Here is a 27,761-nt window from a genome sequence, read left to right on the forward strand (position 1 = left end):
ACTCTCTGGAAACCATTTGGATCCATTAAGTGGCGGGGGCGGACCATCCGAATTGGTCCCACCTCCCTGCAGAGGGGGTGGGTCGCAGAGAAGTCCAGTTGCACCAGGAAGTGATCTGACCATGGCACTTCTTTCGTTTCGCTTTTAGTTAGTGTCAGATCACCAACATCCATAGAGGTAAACACCAGGTCCAAGGCATGTCCGTGGCTATGGGTTGGGCCAGACTTATTCAGGGACAGCCCCATGGAGGCCATGCTTTCCACGAAGTCCCGAGCCGCCCCTTGTAAGGTCGTGTCGGCATGGATGTTAAAATCCCCTAGGACAACCAAGCTGGGTGTCTCCAGGAGAACATCCGCCACGACCTGAAGCAGCTCGGGCAGGGAATCCTTGGTGCAGCGGGGAGGTCGGTACACCAAAAGGAATCCTGTACTGCCCCTATTGCCCAACTTCCAGAACATGCACTCGGAAAACTGGGTCTTCCCAATAGGACGCCTGGTGCAAACTAATGACTTTCTAAAAATCACTGCAACCCCCCCTCCCCGCCCACATGACCTGGGTTGCTGTGCGTAAGAGAAACCTGGTGGACAAGCAGCGGCAAGGACAGGCCCATCTGCTTCATCCAACCAAGTCTCTGTTACACATGCCAGGTCAAGTCCTCCATCCATGATCAAGTCATGGATGGCAGTGGTCTTATGAATCATTGACCTGGCATTGCACAGCAGCACCTTCAGGTCATGTGGGTATCCCTTGCTGATTCTAGTATCCATCCGGTCAGGACCAGACCCGGAGGCAGGGATAGTCCTCAGACAACGACTAAACCTGCCCCCTCTGTAATGACATGGTCTAGTCTTAGCGTAACTCCTCCTCCTACCCGTGATCACTGAGATCGGTTGTCCCAGTGCATCTCCCCCTGTGGAACATGCCCCAGCCATTTTGTGGGCTGGGGCCCACTCCCCGGCAGCCCTGACCCCTCCCCCTAAGAACAAAATAACACCGTAAACAAACAAACAAAACCAATAAAACAATACAACAAAAATGTAAAAATTACAAAAACATCAAAATAAAAAATAATTCCCCAAGCCCAACCAAACATCCATCCCACCCCCACCCCCCACATACAAAAAATCCAAAGGAAAATTTTAAAAAAACATTTTAAAAACACTCTGTGCCCCTCTTGCAGTAACAACTGTCCTAGTGAGGCGTGTAAGGCCCCGCCCCAGGCCAGGTGGTAAGTGGCAAGAAGGAGCAGGACCCTCAGGCACTCACTCAGGGGAGTCCTCCTGGGCAGCAGGCAGCAAGCACCAAGCAGTCCTTATGAGGCTTCAGGCCCCGCCCCAGGCCAGATGGTAAGTGGCAAAAGCAGGGCCCTCAAGCACTCACTCAGGGGAGTCCTCCTGGGCAGCAGGCAGCAAGCACCAAGCAGTCCTTGTGAGCAGTCCTATGTAGTCCCTATATGTATATCAGCTATGGTGTCCCAGGAGCTAACACACCAGGCCTTCTGGTTAACTAGTCCTAGACTTTGTAGATGTGTGTTGTGTCATATTAAGCAATATAGGTTCTATTGGATAATTAATGAGATGCGGAGTGGGAGGTGGAGAAGAGAACCATGTATACTACTTGAGTTCCTTGGAGGACAGCGCAATACCAAGGAGGTAGGTAAACTTAATTCAGACATTATGTCAACTCATGGTTAAGGAAGGTAATTAATCAGAAAGAAATACAGAATTAAAAAAAAACAAAAAAACCACCATTGTCTGAAATGGATTTGCAAGTCATGGTTTGTGCTTACTGTACTTCAGTGTAAAATATGAACTGACAATCCACAGTTAGAGTCATAGTGTGGCATGATGTCTGAACGGAGCCTCCAGAAGACAACTGATCTAGATTATCTGTTTTCGTTTTCTTTTTTTTATATGTATAATTTTCAAAGAAGGTGAAAACCACCTGAAACTAGCCTTTACACTGCTGCAATCATGCTACAAGTTATACAATTTTATTTTTAGCAGAAATTAATCCCTCCAAATAAACATTTATTGAAGCTATTTGTGGCAGGAGATAACGACAAAGACAGATTCCACCAATGTTTGCTACAGATAAAGTTATCTGAATCTCATATTAGCAGTTCTGGCTTATCTGACCCCTCCAAAAATTATAATGTCTGAACCAGACAAAAATAATAATTAGCTTCTCACTTTCTATTGCCATGACTCCAAATGTGTCAAGGTTTGTCAATTGTGAAAGATAATGAAAATAGTTAAACCTCTCATTCCTTGTTTCTTTTCCCAAAATCCCAAGTTTTAAAACTTGAATTAAAAACTGGTTCTGAAAGCTTCTTTTAACTGAATCAAAAGAAAGGCAAATATACACAACTACTTTCTCCTAGAACGGACACTATTGTAAGAATAATATTCAGCACAAACAGCCCCAGAAAAGCATTACAGACCTCCCCAATTCTATCTTTCTGTAACAATAGTAGGAATTAAGATGTGGATTCTGCAGTCAATAAAAGTCTGCTGGAGGATTCTGGATTGACATCTTCTTTTACACATCAAATTAGGACACTGTTTGGCCTCAAGTCATTTCTGATGCAGCCAATCATTCAGTAGCATTGTTGATGCTACTGAGGAATGTCTCACATTTTATAAACAGCCATAAAGGTAAATGGAAGGTAATGTTTAGGCTACTGCCAAAAATACTGAATATTTATATCCATAGAATCATACCAAGGGGTTTTTAAAAAGTGAAAAGAATAGTGTAAATTCAGGAAGAGGCACAAATATGAAGGAAGAGAAAGAAATGAATTACCTTATTCTTATTTTTCATTAGAAAGAGCAGATTTCCTTTCAGACGACACCATCTCTCTCTTGGCTCTGCATGCAAAAGCAGCATAGTATTAATAATAATGACGATGATGAAGATAACAATAAATAATACCCTCCTCTCTTCATATATTTCTTCTTAAAGAAGATGCATTTCTAATGAAGTTTAATGGGGAAGTCATTAATGAAAAATCAGCTTCACTTGGCAGCTGACTTATAACATGCTGCTAAATGTCAGATTAACTTCCCAGAAGCTTTCAGTTATCCTGCAGCTGACAGAATTAGAGACTGCAGCATACACTCGGTGATGATTTCTTTTGCTTTGTTCCATTTTGCAAAAGGGAACACAGACTGGCTCTTTTGCACAGGACAACCATGCAAACCTTGCTTCAGCAGATGAACCTTACTGGGAAAACTAAATATTTATTCTTTTCACTGGGTTGTTACAGACTTAATTGATTTATTTTACTCTAAACAACACACATCGTACAGGCAATATTTGGATTATTTTTGTCATTTCTAAAAACATCAACACAGTGGTATGAGGACATAAGCACAGGATGGGGTGCTCTGCATGACAAAGTGGGCTAGAATTAAGCTTGTCTTCAGAGATTAACACACTGTGTTAAAAACCAGTGCCAGCCAGAAGCTTTTTAAAGCTGCCCCCCCCCCATAAGATGGTGTTCAATATAAAAAGGTAAAGGGACCCCTCACAATTAAGTCCAGCCGCGAACGACTCTGGGGTTGCGGCGCTCATCTCGCTTTACTGGCCTAGGGAGCTGACGTTTGTCCGCAGACAGTTTTTCTAGGTCATGTGGCCAGCATGACTAAGCCGCTTTGGGTGAAACCAAAGCAGCACACGGAAACACCGTTTACCTTCCCGCTGGAGCAATACCTATTTATCTACTTGCACTGCCTGCTTTCAAACTGCTAGGTTGGCAGGAGCTGGGACCGAACAATGGGAGCTCACCTCATCACGGGGATTCGAACCACCGACCTTTTGATCGGCAAGCCCAAGATTCAAAGTGGTTTTACCCACAGTGCAACCAGTGTCCCTGTTCAATATAACTAAAGGTAAAGGTAAAGGTACCCCTGCCCGTACGGGCCAGTCTTGACAGACTCTGGGGTTGTGCGCCCATCTCACTTAAGAGGCCACGGGCCAGCGCTGTCCGGAGACACTTCCGGGTCACGTGGCCAGCGTGACATCGCTGCTCTGGCCAGAGCCAGAGCCAGAGCCGCACACGGAAACGCCGTTTACCTTCCCGCTGGTAAGCGGTCCCTATTTATCTACTTGCACCCGGAGGTGCTTTCGAACTGCTAGGTTGGCAGGCGCTGGGACTGAGCAGCGGGAGCGCACCCCGCCGCAGGGATTCGAACCGCCGACCTTTCGATCGGCAAGCCCTAGGCGCTGAGGCTTTAACCCACAGCGCTATTAAAACATCAGAGACTTTTGTCACTTTAAAAGACACTTTAAAAGTGTATTTTAAAACACAAAAACATATGCCATGATAGATTTGCTGGTCTTTAAGGTACCAAAATACCTTATCCAAGTTGACAGGTGTATACTGTTGTGTTGGAAGAAGGGTTGTAATCAGGCGAGTTACAAGGAAATGAAATGCCGAAAGGACAGACTTGGATATGTTAGAACTCAAATGCATCTGAAACCGTTACTGTAACCATTGACAAAGCAAGGTTGAAAACACAAACATCCTGGTATTGGAAAGCTAATTCATGTCCCTAGTGAGTTAAAAAATAATAATAACTTGATTCAGGCCACAGGAGATAGAAATGAACTTGATGGGTGGGGTAATAGAAAAATCCAGCTATCTTCAGAAAACTGATCTCCTACATCAGTTATTGCAAAATAAATAAAATTTCCATATGCTTCAACTGCCTGTTTATCATGAACAGTCCCTATGTCGTAAGCTCTGTTCCATATTTTTGAGTTTTGGGAATCCCTTGCTCAAATATGTTAACAGGCAATACTGTACTACCACTGCCATCCTCCATGGGGTTAAAGCTTCCTCCACATGATCTCTAGAAGTTAAAACTCTGAGTCTACAATCCCATATTTATTTACCTGGCAGTACAGTAAGTCCTACTGAACTCAGTGGGGTTTCATTCTGATTCAACATGTTTAGGACTGCACTGTGAATGGAGATTGGCTGTGTCTCATCTCTAGCACACAGTCTAGAGTGAAACAGTCGGCTAGACTACATTTTGTACTGCTGATAATGTTTTATCCTTTTGCTAGTAGATGTTTTACAGAAAAACAACCATTCTCTTAGCTTGTAAATCACAGGGGTAGGTACAGAGTTCAATGCATAAGGAATGCAGTGGACAATTTACACCAGTATGCAATGGGGAGCAGGGCGAGGCTTGCAAAATTCTCTTTGGCATGAAATTAGGAGAGTTGCACAGAATGTATTTTTGTCAGTGAATTGTAGGCTGGTATGAATTTCTAGCACTGCCAGCAGCAAAAATATGGGGCTCTATCCATTACTGCCTGTGCAGAATTCTGCTCACACAATGGAACTTTCCATTCCTCTCCTCCCCCTGCAAGCCCCCAAAATTTGCTCCAAAGGGTGCTCCAACTCTCTGCAGCAGATTTTGAAGTGGGAGGCTGCAGGACTCAAGAGAGAAATAAGTTCTGTTGTGCAAGTAGAAATCTGTAACAAAAGTGGAACAACAGCATTAGGTACAACCCATGGGGAATGATATTTTGTGTAATGCATTCTTTCTAATTTTGTCTTGGTTGTTTGAAATGTATGGGGGTGACTTTATTCTGTTGTTATCTGCTGTTTTTTTGTTGATAGTATGTTGCATATGTGAAGTGGATTCTTGATTTATTTATTTATTACTTGTTCTTGGTTATGTTTTGAATTGTAGATTTTTTCTCAGTCTTCTTCAGTCCAGATTGTCCAAATCGAATTATTTTATCAAACAGATATTTCCGGCTTGTGAGAGTGACTTTGGAGAGTGCCAGCCGTGCTGTGCTCTAGGACCCAACGTCCTACCAGCTGACAAATCTTGATGCCAGCTGACAAATCTCAGATGATCTGCGGGTCTATGAGACAGTCCTCCCCTACCCTGGGGATCTGCCAGGGTGAATTGCCCCCATATCAACCCTGAATTACTGGCACGGCTGAGGTCCGATCGTGTGGGTGTCAGCCATTTCTCACCGCCAGAAACAGGAAGCAGTTATGTTTTGAATTGTGATAGGATGGCAATGTGCCATTTAATGTATTTGTTGACATTTCTGCGGGTTGCGAACCACCAAATGGAAATGAATGTGGAACAGAGCTAAACAAAGTTAAAATGAAACAAAAATGAAAAACAGATCTGAACATTTCAAGCCCAAATATAGTGATGGCTCCAAAGACAATGACAAGATGGAGTGGTTAAGGACAACTTTGTACTCTTACTTGCAATTAAAATAAAAACAAAGAGGAAGGTGTGCAAAATAGGCAAATGCATGCAAATTAGTTCAATTTAAGAGGCCACAGAACTCAACTTTTCTTGGCCCAGAATTAGGTTAGTTCCATTAAGTGTTTTGACCATCTTGTTGTAGTTGTTAGCATCAAACCAAATGTACTGAGGGAAGAACAAGGGCTGGATATGAAAATGTGTAGGCCTTCCCATTCATTTTAGCAGCTCCTTGCACTGTCTGTGCTCCTAAACATGCATAGCACCCAGAAATTAAGCAGAGGCCTGTTTCTCCCCAGCATGCAGAAAGTGTGCAACTTGATAAGTAGTTTGATATAACACACAAGAAGAGAACTTCTCTCATTCCCCTATGTAAATTAATCCAGTTAGCAACCAGCAGCAGGACTATTACTTTCATCTTTGTTTGCACATACCAGTGAGAGTCTAATCCACCATAGCTATGGCAGAAAAGCAATTACGAAGGTGTTTAGGAGCACTCAGCCATTAGCAATGAAGAAAACGGATTATACCAGCAAATCTGTGAATACTAAAACAGTGAGCAGACAACAGCTGCCAAACATACGTGCACAGACAACTGCCAATGCCAACTATTTTTACCTATACATTTACCATCCCTTAGCATTCTGCATATGGTCAGTTTTCCTTCCTTGTCAAAACAAGATGATGGCCTTCTAGCCAGAGAAATCAATTCTTTGACATTGTATTGCATCTGGCTGATCGTGAAGATGATGAAGAGGAAATGGATGATAACAGGGATGCTAACGAACTGGTTGAAAGTGAGCAAGATCTTTTCAGCAGACAAGGCCAACTGCAACATTAAAACAAAAACAGAAAGGTGTAGTACAAAATTGCATGCTGATGTCTTTCCATAGCGTTTCTTAGGGTTGCTAGCTAGTTGTTGTTGTTTTAATGTAACTGCCTAGCTGCCTGGGATTTCATGTCTCAAGTCATCAATTAAATCTGCATAAGCTTCCATATGAACACAACATTTCTAAGTCAAAAGTCCCGTTTTTTAAATTTTTGGATGATTGCATATCACAGAAGACACATTCTCTTATGTACAAAAGAGGAGAAACATATCTTCCAAGGTACTGCCTGTCACCTGCAGCTTTGTAAGTGTTCATATTAGACACAATTTATATATATATATATATGGATGGTAGCTCAAAACAGCTAGAGGACAGCAGGTTGAGGAAAAGTGGTCACAAATCCACAGATTTCAATTAGTCTACCTTAAACAGAATACAGCTTTACTTCTATAACCACTTACCTGGCAGTAATCCCACTGAACTCCATTGAATGTACTACGTGTGTGTGTGTGTATGATTGCTTAATTCTAAACAATGAATTAACTAAAAGGTCATAGTTCTAATTTTTTCTTGAACTGTAGTTCCTGAGTATAGGCAGTTGTGGGGGTCTTGCTTATCCTAGAGTGAACATCCAATATTGCAACAGTCTAGAAGGTCCCTCTAGCGTCCCTCCTTTTGCTGCTGAACTACAGCTCCCTTCATCACTGACCATTGTCCATGCTGGCTGGGGCTTATGGCAGACGCAGTCCAACAACATCTGGTGAACACTGGGGTTGACATTTACATGGTAGATATCATGTTGCAGAGATCAAGTTTGGCCACTTTTTTTAACAACTGGTGCGCCATCTTTCTAAAGGCTAAATGTCAGAGACCTTCTAATGTTGTACAATTTCTCAATGGAGCTGTGGCCATCAAAAATATTATTAGGTCTTTAGAAATAAGACTTGTGCTCACCTCCAAACAACAAAAATGATGTTCTGCAACCAGTCTGAATATTTTGTTTAGTAATCCATGCTATTTTACACAACCCCCCCCACACCCAATTCTTATTACATGTTCCCATTCACACCAGATGTGCCCCTCGGTTTTTGGACATGGTGAGTTCAATGCTGATTAAACTCACACAACAGTACTGCTGCAATCTAATTCACAGCCCTCAAGCCTGCATTTCTTACAACAACCACACTGAGTAATCAATAATGGAACACCTGGGGTTACATGCAGTTATAACCTTGAAACAGTGCAAGTCCGGGTCCTAAGAGTTACAAACTAGGAGCCCATAGTTTATTTAGAGCATGGTTTCAATGGAAAGATCTTTGTAGCTCCAAAATCTAGAAATGATCTTAATCGCTATGGAAAAAATGACACTCTTGGCTCCAGGTATCATATAGTGCCTGGGTGAGAAAGGATATCTGCAGGCTGATGGAGGCAGACCAAGGGGCAATCGCTAGTGGATAAAGCATGAGACTCTCAATATCAAGGTCATGGATTCAAGTCCTGCATTGATTCTTGCATTGCAGGGTGTTGGACTAGATTACCATTGTGGTCCCTTCCAATTCTACAATTCTATAATTGCAGCTGCCTATATTATTAGCACATCTCTCTCCCCTGATGTAAGCACATTTAGCTTGACACCCTCTCTCCCTCCCTCATCAAACGGTAGGGTAAATCAGGTGCTAAAAGACTGAGTAAGATTTCTTCTCTCAACCTGCACTGCCATGGCAGGGTTCTCACCTACACTACACTTACCTGATCAAGGGGGAACATGACAACTAAGATAAATTCAGTTCAATAATATAATCACACTGGGCACAGACAAAAAATAAGAGCAAAGAAAGAATGGTGAGCCCCAACCTTTCTGAGCCTTGAGGCACATTTTGAAATCTAATAAACTGTTGTGGGCATAAAGTTAAAGGTAAAGGGACCCCTGACCATTAGGTGCAGTTGCGGACGACTCTGGGGTTGCGGCGCTCATCTCGCTTTACTGGCTGAGGGAGCTGGCATACAGCTTCTGGGTCATGTGACCAGCATGACTAAGCCGCTTCTGGCTAACCAGAGCAGTGCACGGAAACGCCGTTTACCTTCCTGCTGGAGTGGTACCTATTTATCTACTTGCACTTTCATGTGCTTTCGAACTGCTAGGTTGGCAGGAGCAGGGACCGAACAACGGGAACTCACCCCGTTGCGGGGATTCAAACCGTCAACCTTCTGATCGGCAGGCCCAAGGCTCAGTGGTTTAACCCACAGTGCCACCTGCCACTCCTGCAAAGGCCAACTCCACAAATGACCCCTTGCAAAAGGCAAAAGCCTCATGTTAAACAAAATAAAAATAGGAGGAGCAGGGAACCTTGGCAGGTGCCAATGGGAGTGTCTGTGGGCACTATGCAAACTTCCACTTGAAACCATATAGTTTAGTGAAGGGGGTTTCATCAGACCAGTCTACTGGGGCAACAGGATCAGAAAAATGGATCAGGAACACACTTGGAACTTCCCTGACTCATACATCCAGAGTTTGTTGGCTCAGCTTAGAAAGGTTGCCTCACATAGGTACACCCTTAGTATACCAGGAGCTGTGCAACATGAATTATAGGAGGCACTGAGCTGACCACAGAGTTGAAGTTCCCCAGCAATCTGTATTTGTTAATGGGAAAGCTCACTGGCACAGTTGGATCAGGTGAAGTAATGTTTTGCTGCAGATCCAAACAATCCTCTTTATTCACTGATGCATCCACAATAATCACACAGTGGAAGCCAAAAACAGTGTAGCGTAAGTGAGTACTCAAACCAAACTAGAGCAAACTGTTGAATTTTTTAAAGCTACACCACACTTTATTTGTAAATGTCAGAATCAACAGCTGTCGCCACTAATAAAAACAGACAAACATTGCTTTACTGATACAACCCTAGGTCACAGCCACTCATTCACGCAACATAACTTTATAAAACCACCATTTCCCTATAAAGCAATCACCTTTCTCTCCCCACCGCAAAAAAATAAAAAAAAAATGCATCCCACTAAGGATCCATATTTCTATAAGAGAATTTGAATAAATAATAAACAACATTTTTCTGGTTTAGGATGACTGCCAAGCAGAAGCAGCTTTAAAGCAAAAGCTCAAAGCTATGGCTGCAGGGAGGTCAGCAGTGGCAAAATCAAATGTTCCTGCCTCTTTTCATGGTGATTTGCATAGTACTAAAATAATGCTTTGAACATATTCTTCCAAACTTTCATTTTTTCCCCAGGCTGAATACTTGGAATCTCTCTTCAGCACTCACAGAATCAGATCTCAGTGTTTCAGTGCTCTACTTAGCTGGGTTTAATTCAAAGCAGTTAGATTTGGTATTAACATCACTGCAAATGTACTTTTTAGATTGCATAGGTTCTCAGTATCTCATAAGTTTTAACTGTTCTGGTTTTCACGGTCAGTCTATTATGGTCCTCGTGTTGCATGAAACAGATTAGTCATTCCTTTCTTTAAAAACAAACAAACCATTCCAAGACCTCACGTGGATCAGCTATCCTTTTCTGCCCAATCTAACTTTGCTTTCGGATCAGAAAGTCTTTCATTGGAATCAATCCATTCTCTGTGGACACACGTAAATACCCTATGCTAATGATGGATAATGTTCCTTTCAATAAATGGCAGCTGAAAGGTATTGGGCCTAGTCACAACGACACAAAGTAAATAATATGCTTCTATTTATTCCAAATGGAGAGAAACAACACATGACTTATCCTTATGTCCAATTTCTGTTCATACATGCAGCAAACAACTGGTGCATTATAATTACCACCCTAGTAACAAAACACCTACCTAATTCTTGGCCAGTTAGAGTTCATACAACACAGTTTGGAATATGCAAGCCAGGTGCTTCAAATCATGCCAGGTGCCCTGAATAAAGGTAAAAACCTGAGTGGAATGAGATTTTTAAAGTCCTCACAATGTCCCTTAGTGCTTTCCTCTCAGCTGTACAACCACAGATGAGCTACAAATGATATTAATATGTAGCTCTTCACCACTTCAAGATTAAGATAAAAATGTAAACAGCTAAAACTATTTCCGACTGCATTAAGAAGAAACCTTTTAAATGGTCAAAGCATACATAAAATTAAAAATATTAGGCAAGCTGTGAGATTACTGAACATTTTAAAACGCTATGGTTTGATTGTGATCTATTTAAATTGCCAGAAGATATGGAGTAGCTTGTCATGTTAATGGAGACAAAGTACAAAATTTTAGAGTGTCTTCTACAGTCCAGTAAGATTATGTTCAGAGAAACTGATGAAAATTAAGACTTCCTTCCACTTATTGAAGAAAGGAGTAATCTTGGCATAGGATTTTCTAAGCTTCAGAACAGCATGTGGGTTTGACTGCAGATGAATATCCTTCATAAAGGAAGCAGGTGCCTGATCTAGCACGCTTAAAGCCCTAGATCACAACATTCAAACATATGAAGACAACCAAAGGGGAATTTAAGACATGTAACAGTATAATCCACATATCTTTGGTTTGCTCCTGTGTTATGTAGTGGTATGATGTACCAAACACAAGCGGGAGAAGAAGAGAAATTGCAACACACATTACAAAAATAAGCAAAAGCTTTCTGGAAGTTCCATTTATTTATTGGATCTTTATATACACCATTTGCCATATGCTCACAGAATGGTGTACAACAAATTAAAATGCACCAATATATATTTCTGAAAATCAGTAGAAATATCCTCATCCTTAACTAAAAAAAAAAGAGAAGATAGCATAAAATAGAAGCAAACTGACCTCAGTGAATCACGCCACCTTCCCTCCAAAGGCCTGGAGAAAGAGGCATGTCTTCCTCTGCTTCTTGAAAGAATATAACAGTGAGGTGAGAAGACACACCTCGGTGAGGAGATTGTTCCCAAAATTTAGAGCTGTTGAGAAGACTCTGTTGCAATGCTGTCAATAGCAATTTGTCACTTCTTCTGATGGCTAAAGGTGTTACCATCACTTTTATTAATTTTCTATTTACGTTTGTTTCATTGTCAGTTTATATTAAATACAACTTTACCTCTTCAATCTACATTACACGCTCTTTCTCTACCCCCTCCCTATCTCTCATTTATATTCCATATGTTTGACTCATTTTCAATTCAACTGTCCAAATAATTAAAAGGAAAGCTAAATGCAGAAGGGTCAGAGCATCTGAAGTAGCAATGGAGTCATGGGGGTAGGGCAGAGAGAAAGTCAGTGCAGGGAGAATGAAGGACAAGGAGAGACAGTGTGGTGTAGTGGTTAAGAGCGGTAGACTCGTAATCTGGTGAACCGGGTTCACGTCCCCGCTCCTCCACAGGCAGCTGCTGGGTGACCTTGGGCCAGTCTCTCAGCCCCACTCACCTCACAGACTGTTTGGGAAAGGAGAATGTTAGCCGCTTTGAGACTCCTTCGGGTAGTGATAAAGCAGGGTATCAAATCCAAACTCCTCTTCTTCTTCAAGGGCAATGCTTATCAGGGGGACGGACCTGTTGCCCTTTCATAATTTATTAATATTATAATAGGGTTATTAGCATAGCCCAACTGTTCTATTTTAAACTTGTTCTCCCTTGTACTGAATGAGTAAAATGACTCATGTTGTTCTCAAATACAATTTTACTGAATGTGTTCTTCTATGGTTAAAGCAGCATGGCCTAGCCTACAATGCCGACAAACAATCAAAGCAACAGCTCTAAAGCAGGCAGGGGCTATCTATATCGGTAATAGTAGAACTGTAAATTTTATGGTGTTTCATTTCCCCTTCATGTTAAACAACGGCCATAGCACTAACCTCTAGGAGCAGTGTTGTTTTGCAGTGATGATGTAGCAGTTTCAAGAAATTACAGCAGTAATGCTCAAAATGGAGGTGGGGTTAATGCTCTCCATGACAGTATTTTTTCAAAGCCTATTTTCTGGAACTAGTGTCTTAAGGTGTAGGGGAGAGGGGATTTTCAACTCTTACAACTCATCAATATTTGGACACACATCTAGAAGCAAAAAACAACAACTAAACCCCCACAGTTAGCTAGGGACACATCGTTTACTGCCCATTTCTGGGTACTACAGCATGAAATGAAAGTTTTCAGTGTCTTTTCAGTTTACTGCAGAGTGCAATCATTGTTTAAGGCCTCAAGTTTTGATGCTTTATTACTGTGGATATAAACTTTCTCTCCTCTCCACTAAAGTTTACAGCAGCTCTTCTGCTGCTGCGAGACAAGAAATACTGTTATCGGCCACTCCCTGAAATGTACCAGCTATTTCTCCTGGAGCCAAACTATATGTTGCAGCACAATGTGCAGAAGGGTAGTTGGCCACCTCTCTCTTCCATCCCAGAAAAAGCTTCTTCATGAGTTGGGTGATTACAGCAGAGAAGCAACGGGGAGGGGCGCTTAATAAACCCCCACACCAGAAATTCATGTTTACCCCATCATCTCTTATGAAGAAACTTTTCTTACCTCATCTACAAAAAAGCCATCAGGTTATGGTTACACAAATTTGCATTTAATCTGGCCCTAAGTGCTCATCCAGATGCTCCCATTGAGCAGCCAAGTGTCGTCTTTCTTTCCCAACAGTCTGGTATGTCAATGTCTGCCTGGAACTGTGCCATCTCTTCATTTGTCTGATAGCACACAGCAGACGTGCAGGATGATGACACTGTGGCCAGTCTTTGCTTTAAACCTGGGGCCCCTCTAGGCTAGTGTTTTTAGCAGGTGTAATCTGCAATGTGTCGTTGACACAATAATGATGCATTAAGTGGTGGGTTTACACTGGACAACCCATCATTCCATTTCATTAGTTCTGTGATGTTCCCCAGAGTTTTATTATTACAGACATCTGGAGGAGGACTGCTGTGCTATAGAACAACAGAAGTGAGACCAAAAAAAATCCCAGGGTGCTTATGGTATGGAAATTTCAACAGGAAGTTGCAGGATCCACACTGACTGGAAAGGAAGCAATGTTTGCGAAGCAGGAGCAAACAGTATTGAAAGTGTGATCATATATATCAACCCCAATACCATCATGAGCACAATTAATCATAAATGTACAAAAAAAAGGACACACAGAGAGGCCCCTAATCCAGCTAGCAGCATTTGAGCTGCCACTGCTTTCTTGCTGCTGCTGAAGCACCAACTAAAACCTCAAAAATGTCCATGAAATGGGAGGAAAAACAGCATCATTTCCACTTCCTTTCCAGGAACAGCATACAGAAAAGAGGATAGATAACCCTAACCAGTTGTTTCTTTTTCAATATGCTGTCCTTGAAAAAGAAGCAGAAAAGAAAAGAATGGTATTTCCTTCTTAGGAGCATGTTGAAGTTTGAGTTTGTGCATACACAGCATTGGTACAAGCCTATAGCTCAGGTGAGAGGCAGAGAGAGAAGAATAATGAAAAATCAGCAATGGCTACTTCATCTCATAGTGCGAATTCCACCCACCCACTCAGAGAGCACCATGAACCACTGCCACAGCACACTATTTGTTTCAAATTTAAGGAGCAGGAGTAATGGTGTGTTGAATTAATTACTCCATTAATCAGTCAACATAAATGGATTTTGGAGCAGGATCATCTGGGTGAGAAATTAATTGGGGCAATGGATGAATTAATGAAAGAGCTGATTTGGGTGGTCTGAGGTACGGTGAAAATTTACTGAATTATTTATTTGGGATTGTTTTAATGTAGAAATAAATGGCTTCCTTGAGGAAATTTGAATTCTAATAATTTTGCATTTTCATGCATAAATTAAAATATGCAGATTTGTGTCTTCTTCTTCCATGGTGCCTGTCCTATCTTTTCGCCACACTAGTGAACTCACTAGAAGATTTCTACTCATGGTAGACAGATCCGACACAGTTTATTGCAGGTGGTGGTTGCAGTTTGCCCAGCTGACTTGCCACACTCACTGTAAGAGTGCCCTAAGGAAAAGATACCTGCATTTTCCCAGGGCCTTCCTGTGCTCACAACACACTGGGAGCCTGAGAAGCCACAGCTCAGGAACACAGCTCAGGGTCATCTGCATAGAAGCCCTCCTGGAATACAGAGTGTGCAGAAGACATAACATAAGGGACCTACTCTTCTGTCTTGCATGACAATGGGAGAGAGCCATAGCTCAGTTGTAGAGCATCTGCTGTGGATGTAGAAAGCCGCAGGTTCATCCTCAGCATCCCCAGGTAGGGCGAGGAATACATGGGAACTATTGCCATCAAAGTCGGGCAATACTGAGCTCAATAGACCAATAGACTGACTTGGTATGTTCCAAATTAGGAGGCCTTGCCAGGAATGGTTTATGATGTTACCAGGGCTTTTTTTCAGGGAGAACTCACATGGAACTCAGTTCCTGCACCTCTCAGGTGGGTGCCACTGCCATTCTAAGAGAACAAGGGAGAAGTTCTTGGTGACCTCCGGCACTTCTTTTTCTAGAAAAAATAGCACAGGATGCTACCATTCCCAAAACAAATGTGCTGTGCATGTTCACTTTCAGTCCTGGTATATGTACTCAGTTCAGTTCATCTTGTCACTTGTGAATACTGCCCTTCATTCAGAGACTGTCTATTCTACCCATGAAAGGAGCTTTTAGCAAACAATTATGTGGCATCCGCGGCACTGTAACAGGCAGGTCTATCAATTCTACAGCTGTACTAAGCCCCAAGAATTAAAAATGAATAAACTCGAAGAGATAAAAGGCAAGCTTCCTTCATATCAGTATGTTGTTGTTGTTGTTTAGTCGTTTCGTCGTGTCCGACTCTTTGTGACCCCATGGACCAGAGAACGCCAGGCACTCCTGTCCTCCACTGTCCCCCGCAGCTTGTTCAGACTCATGCTGGTAACCTCGAAAACACTATCCAACCATCTCGTCCTCTGTCGTCCCCTTCTCCTTGTGCCCTCCATCTTTCCCAACATCAGGGTCTTCTCCAGGGAGTCTTCTCTTCTCATGAGGTGGCCAAAGTACTGGAGCCTCAGCTTCACAATCTGTCCTTCCAGTGAGCACTCAGGGCTGATTTCCTTCAGAATGGAGAGGTTTGATCTTCTTGCAGTCCATGGGACTCTCAAGAGTCTCCTCCAGCACCAGAATTCAAAAGCATCAATTCTTCGGCGATCAGCCTTCTTTATGGTCCAGCTCTCACTTCCATACATCACTACTGGGAAAACCATAGCTTTAACTATACGGACCTTATCAGTATGGCACACCCCAAAAGACTAGTTTCACATGCCCCACAAGCCTTAGTTGGGGAAGACATGGAAGAAAGAAAGAATGAAATGAGAAATCTGTGATTTGATATCAGTGCTATATTAATTGCTAAAAAGCTATTTTTTCCACTCCAAGTTCATCTAGTAACTGCACATGCCACTGTTCAAAGCTCACAAATATCTACATAGCTACTTTCTAATTAAAAAGATAATACTGCTCCTGAGAACACAACTGTCAAACAAATAAATCTGGAAAAACAGTGTCTCCATGCCATTATATTAAGGCAAAGCCATAAATCATTTTAACTGTGTCTCTGCAGTAACAATACAATGTTAACGGGCAATGACAGTCCCAATTTTAAAAGAATTCCTTATCACATATGGGAGGAATAAGCAGGGAGTGGGGAGAACAAACGAATTCATCAGTACTGATCACTTTAAAAACTTACTACCTGAAGTACCAAATTAACCCTTACCTCTGCAGCCAGAAATGTATTATCCTTCATTTATAAGCCAGGATAACCTTATCAATTGCTTCTACAGGCATAGGTTTCTTCCATAACCACTAAGAAGCCATTTTGGCATGAAAGTGATATAGAAAATAATATTAATGATACAGTGGTACCTCGGGTTACAGACGCTTCAGGTTACAGACACATCAGGTTACAGACTCCGCTAACCCAGAAATAGTACCTTGGGTTAAGAACTTTGCTTCAGGATGAGAACAGAAATTGCACGGTGGCAGTGGGAGGCCCCATTAGCTAAAGTGGTACCTCAGATTAAGAAGAGTTTCAGGTTAAGAACGGACCTCCAGAACGAATTAAGTTCTTAACCCGAGGTACCACTGTAATAGAAAAAGACTTGATTAAAAAAAAACCTTGTATTTGCAGATTTAAAATTGTATCTGGAACTCAAAAAGAAAGTATTCTTCTGCCTTATTTCAGCATACCACAGTGGGCATGTATTATTTTTATTGTATTTACATATCACCTTTTATCCCAAGGAGCTCAAGCTGGTTCATGTGGTACCCTTCCCCGTTTTATCCTCACAACAACCTTGTGAAGTAGGTTAGGCTGAGAAATGGCAACTGGCCCAAGGTCACTCAGTGAGCTTCATGGCTGAGCATGGATTCGGACCCTGGCCTCCCAGGTCCTTGTCCAACACTCTAACTACTACCCCTTCATTCATTCAGAAGAGAGCCAGTGTGGTGTAGTGGTTAAGAGCGGTAGACTCGTAATCTGGTGAACCAGGTTTGCGTCTCCGCTCCTCCACATGCAGCTGCTGTGTGACCTTGGGCTAGTCACACTTCTCTGAAGTCTCTCAGCCCCACTCACCTCACAGAGTGTTTATTGTGGGGGAGGAAGGGAAAGGAGAATGTTAGCTGCTTTGAGACTCCTTCAGGTAGTGATAAAGCGGGATATCAAATCCAAACTCTTCTTCTTCATTACCCTCATGAAAGGGCATCACTTGATTAAAAGGAGCTATGAGTTCATCCCTGGCACACAGCTCCCCCAGCCCAGCTCTCCATGTGTCAGTGTGGACACTTAGACACAAAAGCCTTCACAACAATGTAGAGGTGGGGCTCAGGGAACTACCGTATTTGTCAACAGTTGGAGACACCAGCCCTTTTCATCACACAACGCCCCTTCAGGCAAGCAATGCTGGAAGGGAGCTGCTGCTTGGCTTGTTTCTTTGCTCTGACATGTACTGAATTGGATGTCCTAAAAAGAAAATATTATTTATTTTAAAACATTCTTATCCTGCCTTCCCACATCAGTGACCAAAGTAGCTTACTTTTTTTGGGGGGGGGGCAATAAAATAAAATCTGTAAACTGCAACAGCACAAAAATCAAAAACAAGAAAGAAACCAGCAGTAGCAAAGTCATAAAACAAATTGGAAGAAATGTGCAAGAGAACAGGATTTCCCCCCTAACTTGGTGCCCAAAATGATGTCTGATTGTGCCAACTAGGTCTCTGTTCAAAGCACATTGGACAGAACACCATCACTGAAAAGACCCTATCTCCTGTTGCCATCCACTAGACCTCTGAAAGCAAACTCAAAGCAGGAGGCTAATCCTACTTGGAGTAGACCCACTGAAGTTAATAGACAGGACTAACATGAATTTCAATGGTTCTCCTCTATACAGGTATGTGATTAGGCATAGGCAAACTTGGCCTTCCAGATGTTTTGGGACTACAACTCCCATCACCCCTAGCTAACAGGACCAGTGGTCATGGATGATGGGAACTGTAGTCTCAAAACATCTGGAGGGCTGAGTTTGCTATGCCTTTCTTAGATGAATGCACCAACGAGGGTGATGTCAGTGAACACACTCATGGGAAAAGGGGGCTCTTTTTCAGCCGGATCTCACCAGAACTCAGTACCAGCACCTCTCAGGTGGGCACCATTGCAACTCTAAGAGAATTAAGGAAGTGTTCGTGGTGAGTTCCAGCACCCTTTTTTCTAGAAAAAATAGCACTGGGAAAGGCTATAGGAGAAGGCAGTCCTTTAAGGTAAGCTGGTTCCAAACCAAACTAGTTCCAGCCCTGTTTAGGGAAGTTTTTTTTAAAAAAAAAATGGCTATGTTTTAATGTATTTTTAATCTCCTGTTGGAAGCCGCCCAGAGTGCCTGGGGAAACCCAGCCAGATGGGTGGCGTATAAATAATAAATTTATTATTATTATTATTATTATTAACAACAGGAAATTGTCTCTACTAGTCTAATGCTCCTCACTGAATTAGCCAAACAGCTCTCCTACTTAAGAGCAGACAAGATGTGCTTTGACTTCCTTCTGAGCTGCTCAATTCTTGCATCTTCCCCACACATAAAAAGGAAATGGTAGCACTATGAAAATGTAGCTGGCTTAGTGGATCTGCTCTACTTTAAAAAGATTACTCATCTCCTACACTACTCCACATTTTACGGATTTTCATTAACTAGAAGTAATGAAGAAATGCCAGGAGTACTAGAAGATTCACTGTGATAGATTTTATAATATAGCATAAGTAATATTGACTGTACTTGGTAACAGCTAGGTTTCTGCACACCATAGTGGCACTTCATTCCCTAATGGACAAGTCCTTATTTCCCTGACATGGACAAGGTCAATGTCAAGAGCTAAATTATTTTTGCAAACATCCTCTTCAGTTCCCTCTTGTAAACCTCTGTTTTCAGATGGAATCAATAAAGGCCATGCCTCAAACATACCACTTTATTCCTAGACCAAATTATGTTAGAAAGCCTAAGGGCTAAAGAAACGTCAATGATACTTTACTATTTCTGAAATGTAATTATCCATAGGATATGTTCTAGAAATAAATATCTCAGGGTCAAAGTGACATAGCAAAATGTTGTAAAGGTCAGTTGTATGCACAAACATGTTCTTACCCTTTGCTTACTGTGATGCATTGCAGTAACAATAGTAAACATTTTAATTCTCTTTTTTAAAAAAAAGTTTAACCAGGCACTGTTGCTTGAATGCTGCAGCCTTTGACAAGGTCCTTTGAAATTATTTCCAAAAATGTAAGTGCCAGAAACATTTATTTAAACAGCAGTTCCAAAAAAAACAAAGGTGCATGTTGCACGTAGTTCCACAAATCTGTTCTGAGATCTAGGTTTCTTTTAATTTATACAATGCAGCACCCAGGACTGCAATTTGTAGAGGGAAATGGGGGTGGAGAAGTGATGAGGCAGCTGTACTTGAATCTTTTCCCCATGTGCAGATGAAAGTAATGGAGGCGATTTTCAGAAGAAAATCAAAGCAAAACAGTTAAGCAGCTTTCTCTGTCCACAACAGTCTTTCACCTCACATTGCAGCATCTATCTGCAGCTATACCGTATAAGCAAGGCAGTTAAAATAATCAAGCGATACCTAGAGGACGAGAAGGAAATTGCAGTCCATGTGAACTTTGGGGGGAGGGGAGAGATAAAGAGAACATGCAAACACACACAAGCTTTGACTCTGTTTTGTTTTGAATCCAATGCAGATTCTACTCTGCAGTATCTGGAAGAGTGTGAAAAACAATGAAGGAAGAGATAATATGGGTTTCAACCAGATCTTGATCAATTTTGATTTTTGGTAGGTTGGTGTTGGACCTGGGAGACCAGTGTTTGAACCCCCACTCAGCCATGAAGCTCACCGGGTGACCTTGGGCCTGTCACTTTCTTTCAGCCTAACCTACATCACAGGATAAAGGGGAGACGTGTACATGTCACTTTGAGTTGCTTGAAGGAAAGGGAGGGGGGAATATTGAAGTAATAACAAAAATAAAAAATGTTGCCAGTCTTTCCATGCTTCCACAAACTAAGTCAAGGATATATTTGGGCTTGTTTTTGTTTCAATGGTTTATTGTATCATGCTTTGATGAGGAAAACCTCATATGAGAGAATTTAGGGAAGCAATAGCAATGGAGCTTGGAATGTCTCTATATTGATACAAGTGTGAATCCAATGACAAAATATCATGTAGGAGTGGAAGGGCAGGAGTATCCCACCCTCCTTTCTTTTACCATCTCTAGCTTGCCCTTCTGCTTTCCCCTGAGAAAGCCTGCTGTTTATCTCTGAATCAGAGCAAATGTCAATCAGGTTTTCTCTAGACTGACGTTTGCTCCAATTTAGCACTAAAGAAGAGTTTTGCAGCGAAACGTGGGAGGCAAAAAGGCAAAACTGCTCAGACTTGTGCTTTCTAGTTACAGTCAGAACAAACTAACACCCAAACACATGCTTCCCAGCTCCATGGAGTTGGCTCCAGGACCATGTGCTGCCTCAGCCATTCCTTTACTTAAGTAGAGACGCAGTGGCGGCTGCAGCTGTCTAGCTCTTTGTGAACAGATGTTTCTTGTCTCCTTCAAACTCAAGGATGCTGTAGGAGTCTTGCACTGAGGTCAGGGGATGAAAGCAGCAAGACATGTTCCTCTCGTGGTCCCATGGTGTTCAAACACCTAAAATACTGTAAAAGGTAAAGGTAAAGGGACCCCTGACCATTAGGTCTAGTTGTGACCGACTCTGGGGTTCCGGCACTCATCTCGCTTTACTGGCCAAGGGAGCCGGCGTACAGCTTCCGGGTCATGTGGCCAGCATGACTAAGCCGCTTCTGGCGAACCAGAGCAGTGCACGGAAACACCGTTTACCTTCCCACCGGAGCGGTACCTATTTATCTACTTGCACTTTCATGTGCTTTCGAACTGCTAGGCTGGCAGCAGGGACCGAGCAACAGGACCTCACCTCGTTGCAGGGATTCAAACCGCCGACCTTCTGATCGGCAAGTCCTAGGCTCTGTGGTTTAACACACAGCGCCACCCACATCCCTTTAAAATACTGTAGCCATGGTCAAATAAGTACAGAAGTCTTTCTTCCATTCACCTTTAGCTCCCAAAGTCATCTTAAGTAGGATGAATTCAATGGGGGAAATATCCACTTCTCCTTAGGCCAACTCTTTCCACTCAACCTACCACACCATAAGTTTCTTTAAGCTGCAAGTAGGACTAAACCCACACAGTTTGAAGGATCCTACTGAGTTGTTGAAGTGGCCTCCTTCCATATCTTCATGCTGACCCTCCTATTCCCACTATGTGCTTAATCCGCTCCACTTCACAGTGGAGAGGAGTTGTGGTGGACCACATGGCCACCCACTCCCCTCCAGGGGTGGGGGACAGAGTCCCACGTCACCCGGAAGCTCCTGGCCACATCATCATCCAGCCAGCCAATCCGCTGGCAGGGGAGGCGTGGCCAGGCCCCATTTAAACTGAGGCACAAGCTGGAGAGCTTCCTCTGAGCTCGCTTCCTCAGTCTCCCGCCCGCCCTCCCTAATTTGCAGGTTTAGATATGGTCTTACAATGGACCGCGGTTGGTCACCATTGAGGGGCCTGGTAGGAATTCTTCCACTTGGTAGATTGGCATGGGCCATTTGCTTTTCGCCTACCTCAAAGCAATCATCACAACTTTGTAAGGTTTGGCAGTTAGGCATTGGTTGGTTGGTTGATTGGTTGATTGGTTGATTGGTTGATTGGTTGTGGCCATTACCTTCTCCTCCAAGCTTAAGGGTATTCTGTTAAAGGAATCCGGGGGTGTGGATCTTGTCCAAAGTCCAGATCTGGGCAAGGCTATGCCGCAATGCCATCAGGAACCCTGGGGGATCTTGAGTTGGTTTGCATCAATGGGGCTCCCCCTACCGCTGGTTGGCCCATCCCTGCATGACAGGCAGGAGTCAGATATAGTCGGGTCAGTTCTAATGCCTAAGCCAATACGACTCACATTCTGTCACCAATAAAGTTGTAGCCTAAATTTGCCCAACAACATTAACCTAATATCCATGTCCTTGTGTCTCATTCATCGACAAGGTGGTGGCTTCAGGGTCTCGACACACAACCAACTTGCCAGATTACAAAAGGCAAGTTTAGAGCAAGACTCTACTAAGGGGGAAAATAGTTGTTTATATGGAAACCCATATACTGCACAAGGAGCAGGTGACATTGCATCAGGCTTCTTATCAAGAGGAGAATGACAAGACATACTTTGGGGATAAGCATCATTCTAGAGGACAGTGTGGATGGAATCATGGAAGAGCATAGTACATAAGGTCCTCTTGTTAATTCTATGAGATGACTGAGAGAGATGCATGTAAAAAAAAATATGCAAAAGCAGACAGTGAGTTCTTCATTGCTGGACTGCTTTGCTCTCTGTGGCATGACAGATACACAGTACAGCTGTGCACTTCATGATTGGAGATAACCATTCATTGCAGCCACTTCATGCCCAGTTCCCACTATTGCTTGTAACTAGCCCCTGTCCCCTTACGCGACTTCATCTTCCTGTAAAGGAGCAGTTCTCAAACTTTGGACCACACTTTCAGAATGAAAATTTGCTCGTGCCACACCATTTTTTTTAACTCATAAGAAATACATGGGGAAACAAAAAACAACTTCTAGCAGTGCTTGATTAATAACATAGAACAAACTACTTTATAATATGATCATGAGCCATGAGAAAGAATAAAACAACGCAGCTACATAAGAACACGAATCATTCCTAAAATGTAATTATAGATGAGTCTTCTTCAGCACTAGAGAATAACTTGCACCTAAATATTAGTAAGACAAAGGAGATAGTGTTGGACTTTTGGAGGAAGAGAGGGGAACTAGCCACATTGTGTATCATGGGGCGTTGTGTGGAGAGTGTCTCTTCCTTTAAATTCCTGGGAGTTTACCTTAGTGAAGACCTCACTTGGAAAAACAATATAACTCAGGTGGTTAGGAAGGCCCAACAGAGACTCCATTTCCTCTGGGCCTTGCGAAAGAACAATGTTAAAAAACAATTGATGACCTCCTTCAACCGGTCCACAATAGAAAGTGTCCTCTCAGAATGTATCACAGTTTAAGGTGCCATTTAGCTCCTAGTTTTCATATCTCAGTTTCTAACACTGAGTTAGGGACTTCCACTGCATGTGAAGATAGGCTCTGGCGGATTGAGCATTTGAGACCAATAGTGGGTCCAATGGACGAGAAACCTGTTTCTGCATATACTGTAGAGAGAAGTGAAGGGCAGATGAGGCTCATCAACATGGGAAGGTAGCCCATCAAGGAGAAGGAAAATTCTCACCCTAAACCTTCACTGCATTGCAGAATTTCTTCAGGAGAAGAAAAGTCTAAGTAGTACGCCCTACAAAAATCTGGAGTGGATTCCCTAAAATGGTTGGATAGCACCTTGTGCAACTCCTTCTGGCAACTCCTTCTGGTACCAAATATACTGCTGTGCTTTCCTTTGGACCACACCAGCGACGCAGAGGGAGAGGGTCTTGTCATCTGGGCAGCCCAGGATCTCCATACACCCTGCCCAGGCTTGTTCCCCCAAGGAGGTAACTTTGGTGCTGCTAACTAGGAGCACTTAGGAGGCACAGTAGAGCAACTTCCTCTACTGAAACCAGTACTAAAAATCACCGGCTATCTGCAGCCTAACTCCCATCTTGCTTGCTCCATTTGGCATACACAAGGTTAATACTAACTTTATTCCTTGTGTTGTGTAGCAAGAAGGTTCCCTGTTGCTCTGAACTGCAGCTCTGTAGCATGCCAATCGGCAATCAGTCTGGCTGCTGAAAGCATTCTTTTTTGGAAAGCAGGGCAGAACAAGTCAGATATTTTTTAAAGCACTCCCTTTTTAACATGTCACTGATTGTGAAGGGAGGTTAGCCTTCCAACAGGGAAGAGAAAGAAATAGCTCTTTAAAAATAATATCCCAATGAAGCAGAGCTGCTGAAAAATATGGTCGAAGGAACAGGTGAAATGAGAGACGCAAAGTAAATTTCAATCTCAAAATTTACTCTTTGATCATATAAATATTTTAATTCAACAGATGCATAATGTAAAAAAAAATACATTAATGAAAAAAGCAACCATGACAAGGAAGAGCGTTATCTTATTTGCATATACTTTCTGAAGCTACTTACTTTGTGTGGTTTAAGAAAAATATTCATCACAGAAGTGTAAGAATTAAACATGAGTATTTTGCCCTCCTTTCAATATGCATTTGCACAGTCTTAAGAATTACATAAATTGAATGGTTTCTTGGATTATTTTAATTAGAACTACTAACAGATCAGCTTCAGGCCAACTCAGAAGAAGATACACACATTAATCTAAGTACAGTCTAAGGCAGAGGTTTCCAACCTTTTTGGGTCCCCAGCTCCCTTGACCAACTACATTCTTTCTGCAGCATTCCTGTGGGGCTCAGGAGCCCAGTTATGCCACCCCTTGCTTGCAAAGCCAGCAGCCCCTCACCTTTTTTCAAGCACCCTCCCTTTTGGAGTGTTCCCTCAGCCTCCTCTCTGTTCCCCTCTCCTTGGGAGTCCTCTGGGCAGCTGCAGCTGCAGCTGCTGCCTCTGGTCTCTGAGCTGCCCCCGCCCTGCCCCAAATGCAGGTTCCCCCTCACACTGTCCCACGGGGGCCAAGGAAGCACCCCTTGGCCAGCCCCAGAGGCACCATTCGCCTGGGGAGCTTGTAGTCAGGGCTGCCGCAACAAACAGCTGTGCAAGCCTTTGGGAGACAGAGATGCGAGAGGGCATCAGAGAGAGGGAGGGAAGGAAGGAAAGAGGGACAGAGGCCAGTGTTGCCCACAGCACCCCTGACCATCATTCAAGGCACCCCAGGGTGCCATGGCATACTGGTTGAAAACTACTAGTCTGAGGAGTTGTTCAGTCTGCCTTTTAAAGCAAACCAGCCTAATTTGCCCGTTCCAGATTTATATGCCCATTGGCAGATAGTTATCAACTGGATTTTGCACTTCTCCACATGTTGCAATGCAGTTTCAATGTCAAAAAGTGTGCAAAAATGAATATCTTAGGGCAAAATGCATGGAAGGGCATACAAAAATGTGTATTTCAGGGGGAGAATGCATATAAATTTGTACAATTTAGATGAGATTTTTTCTGGGGGTTTTTTAATAAAAAAGAAGTTCATAAAGCAAAGGACAGGACAGACTTATGACACTGCATGCAAAACTGTGACATAATGAGAGCAGGCTGGTTAATCTTTACTACAACCAGTAGTTGATTTCAGGGCAATCCCAGATATACAGAGTCTGCTCAGAGTCTACTTCACACTGCTCTGAATTTGTTCAGCTAATGGTATGATAGATGTAAATTTGGCTGTTTAGTTTATTTGGCATTTAAAACGGGCAGGTGAGAAGTTTAGATAATGGTTAACACCCTAAGGCATGTTGGGTGAAGAACATCTGACTAACCACACCCTATTGGGTGGGGTTGATTGTTATGGTGCTCTTGGGGCCTGGCAGGTCCCACCTGGTGAATGCTGGTCAGAGGTGGTGGGGTGGCACTTGTCAGGCTACACACCTTTTATAAGAAGATGGTTTTGCCTCCTTTCACAACAGCCTGGGTGAGACAGTTGCTCAGGCATGGTTTAGCCCTTAGCAACAGGCAGATTTTCTGCCTTCTAGCACAGGGTTAACCAGCCCACAGTTCTGTTTCATTTGGCACAAGTCGTCCTTGTGTGTGTGTTTTTTCATTATTTTTCAAATTATTATGGAGCCACAGAGACAAATGAACAATAACAGAAATTCAATAATATATCCAACTAGAGGCAGGGCACACGAAACCAAACCATACTGAATAATAACACCTAATCTAAAATCATGGCAACCATGTTTCTCTACACAGCACATAAAATCCCACCATACTGAGTAGAAATGATCAGGATTTTCCTGCCCCTTCGAGACACAACTTATTTTTCCCCCTGCAATATCAAAATTCCAGAGGTTTTTGTACCATAAGGTTATGGTCAGATTTTTTTAATGCTTTCCACTGTTGTGCTATAGAGAACCTGGCAACTGGTAGCACCCATGTCAAAAGTTACTTTTGGTAGAATGTCTTGATAGTATCAATCAACATATTTAGCAGGGATAACAAGGGAGATATTTGAATATGTGTTTTAATAATTGTCAATATCTCCCGATAAACTTCATTCCAGAATAAACCATCCCACCAGAGATGGGGAAAAGTCCCTCATTAACAGTTTGGTGATATATTGGAAGCAATATGAGAAAGCTGAAAGGGGGGTTAATTTTAATAAATATAACCTTCAACCAATTCCAAGGTTGCTCTCCAATTCATCTACAGTGGTACTTCGGGTAAAGAACTTAATTCGTTCTGGAGGTCCGTTCTTAACCTGAAACTGTTCTTAACCTGAAGCACCACTTTAGCTAATGGGGCCTCCCGCTGCCGCCGTGTGATTTCTGTTCTCATCCTGAAGCAAAGTTCTTAACCTAAGGTACTATTTCTGGGTCTATAACCTGAAGCGTCTGTAACCTGAAGCGTCTGTAACCCGAGGTACCACTGTATTGGCTTTATTTGAATAACCTAACTGTTGATGCTTAAATACATTTGTTGTCTGCATGCAACTTTTAAAGATATGAACATATTAGATTACTTATTCCTGTCTTTCAAAGCCCTTTCTAGATATTTTGACTGAGTCATTGGCTCATAATGGAAATGAAAAGCCCCAGATTTTTCTGCAGCAAAGATTCATAAAGGGATTCTGTTAGTTTAACATGCACTTTGATTCATTTTTATTTCTATTCTTATTTTATATGTGTGTTATACATTTGACTCATTTTATGTTAAGAAAGGTATTGTCAGAGCTGCCTCCAGGTCCCAGCTCACTAGTAGTGTCAACAGTTTTAATTGCCCTTTTCCCTTAACATTTAGCATTATTTTATTTCTTATTTTATTTATTTATTTATGCATTTTATTTATGCATTTTATTTATGATTTCGTCTGCTTCAAGCAGTTGGTTCCCAGGGCAGTACGGAGCAGAAGAGAAACAACAAACACAATACAAAATCAGAAATGAAAAGAAGAATAGAATAGAATGGTTCTAGCCCAGAGCTTAAAAGGCGCTGGCAGAACAAAAAGCTCTTTGCCTGGCACACAAAATGGGATAGCAAAGTAAGTGCCAGTTGTGCCTCTTGGGCCTCTGCCACTGC

At 42.5% G+C, this 27,761-nt stretch overlaps 1 protein-coding gene across 5 annotated transcripts in view; it reads right to left on the minus strand.

The window, feature by feature from the left end:
* Positions 1–27,761, minus strand: part of INPP4B (inositol polyphosphate-4-phosphatase type II B) — a gene marked incomplete at its 5' end in the record, with an annotated part of 285,439 nt that overhangs the window by 221,476 nt on the left and 36,202 nt on the right. For 2 of the 5 annotated variants that reach the window (XM_079989481.1, XM_079989482.1), the window contains one exon: positions 2,806–2,870. In XM_079989481.1, the coding sequence (XP_079845607.1) occupies positions 2,806–2,823 (18 nt within the window). Of the gene's footprint in view, positions 1–2,805; positions 2,871–6,863; positions 7,084–8,029; positions 8,154–27,761 lie in introns of those variants that run through there. The other 3 variants (XM_079989479.1, XM_079989480.1, XM_079989478.1) reach the window with 3 other exon arrangements.

Source organism: Podarcis cretensis, assembly GCF_951804945.1.
Source record: "Podarcis cretensis genome assembly, chromosome: 9".
Classification (NCBI taxonomy): Eukaryota; Metazoa; Chordata; class Lepidosauria; order Squamata; family Lacertidae; genus Podarcis; species Podarcis cretensis.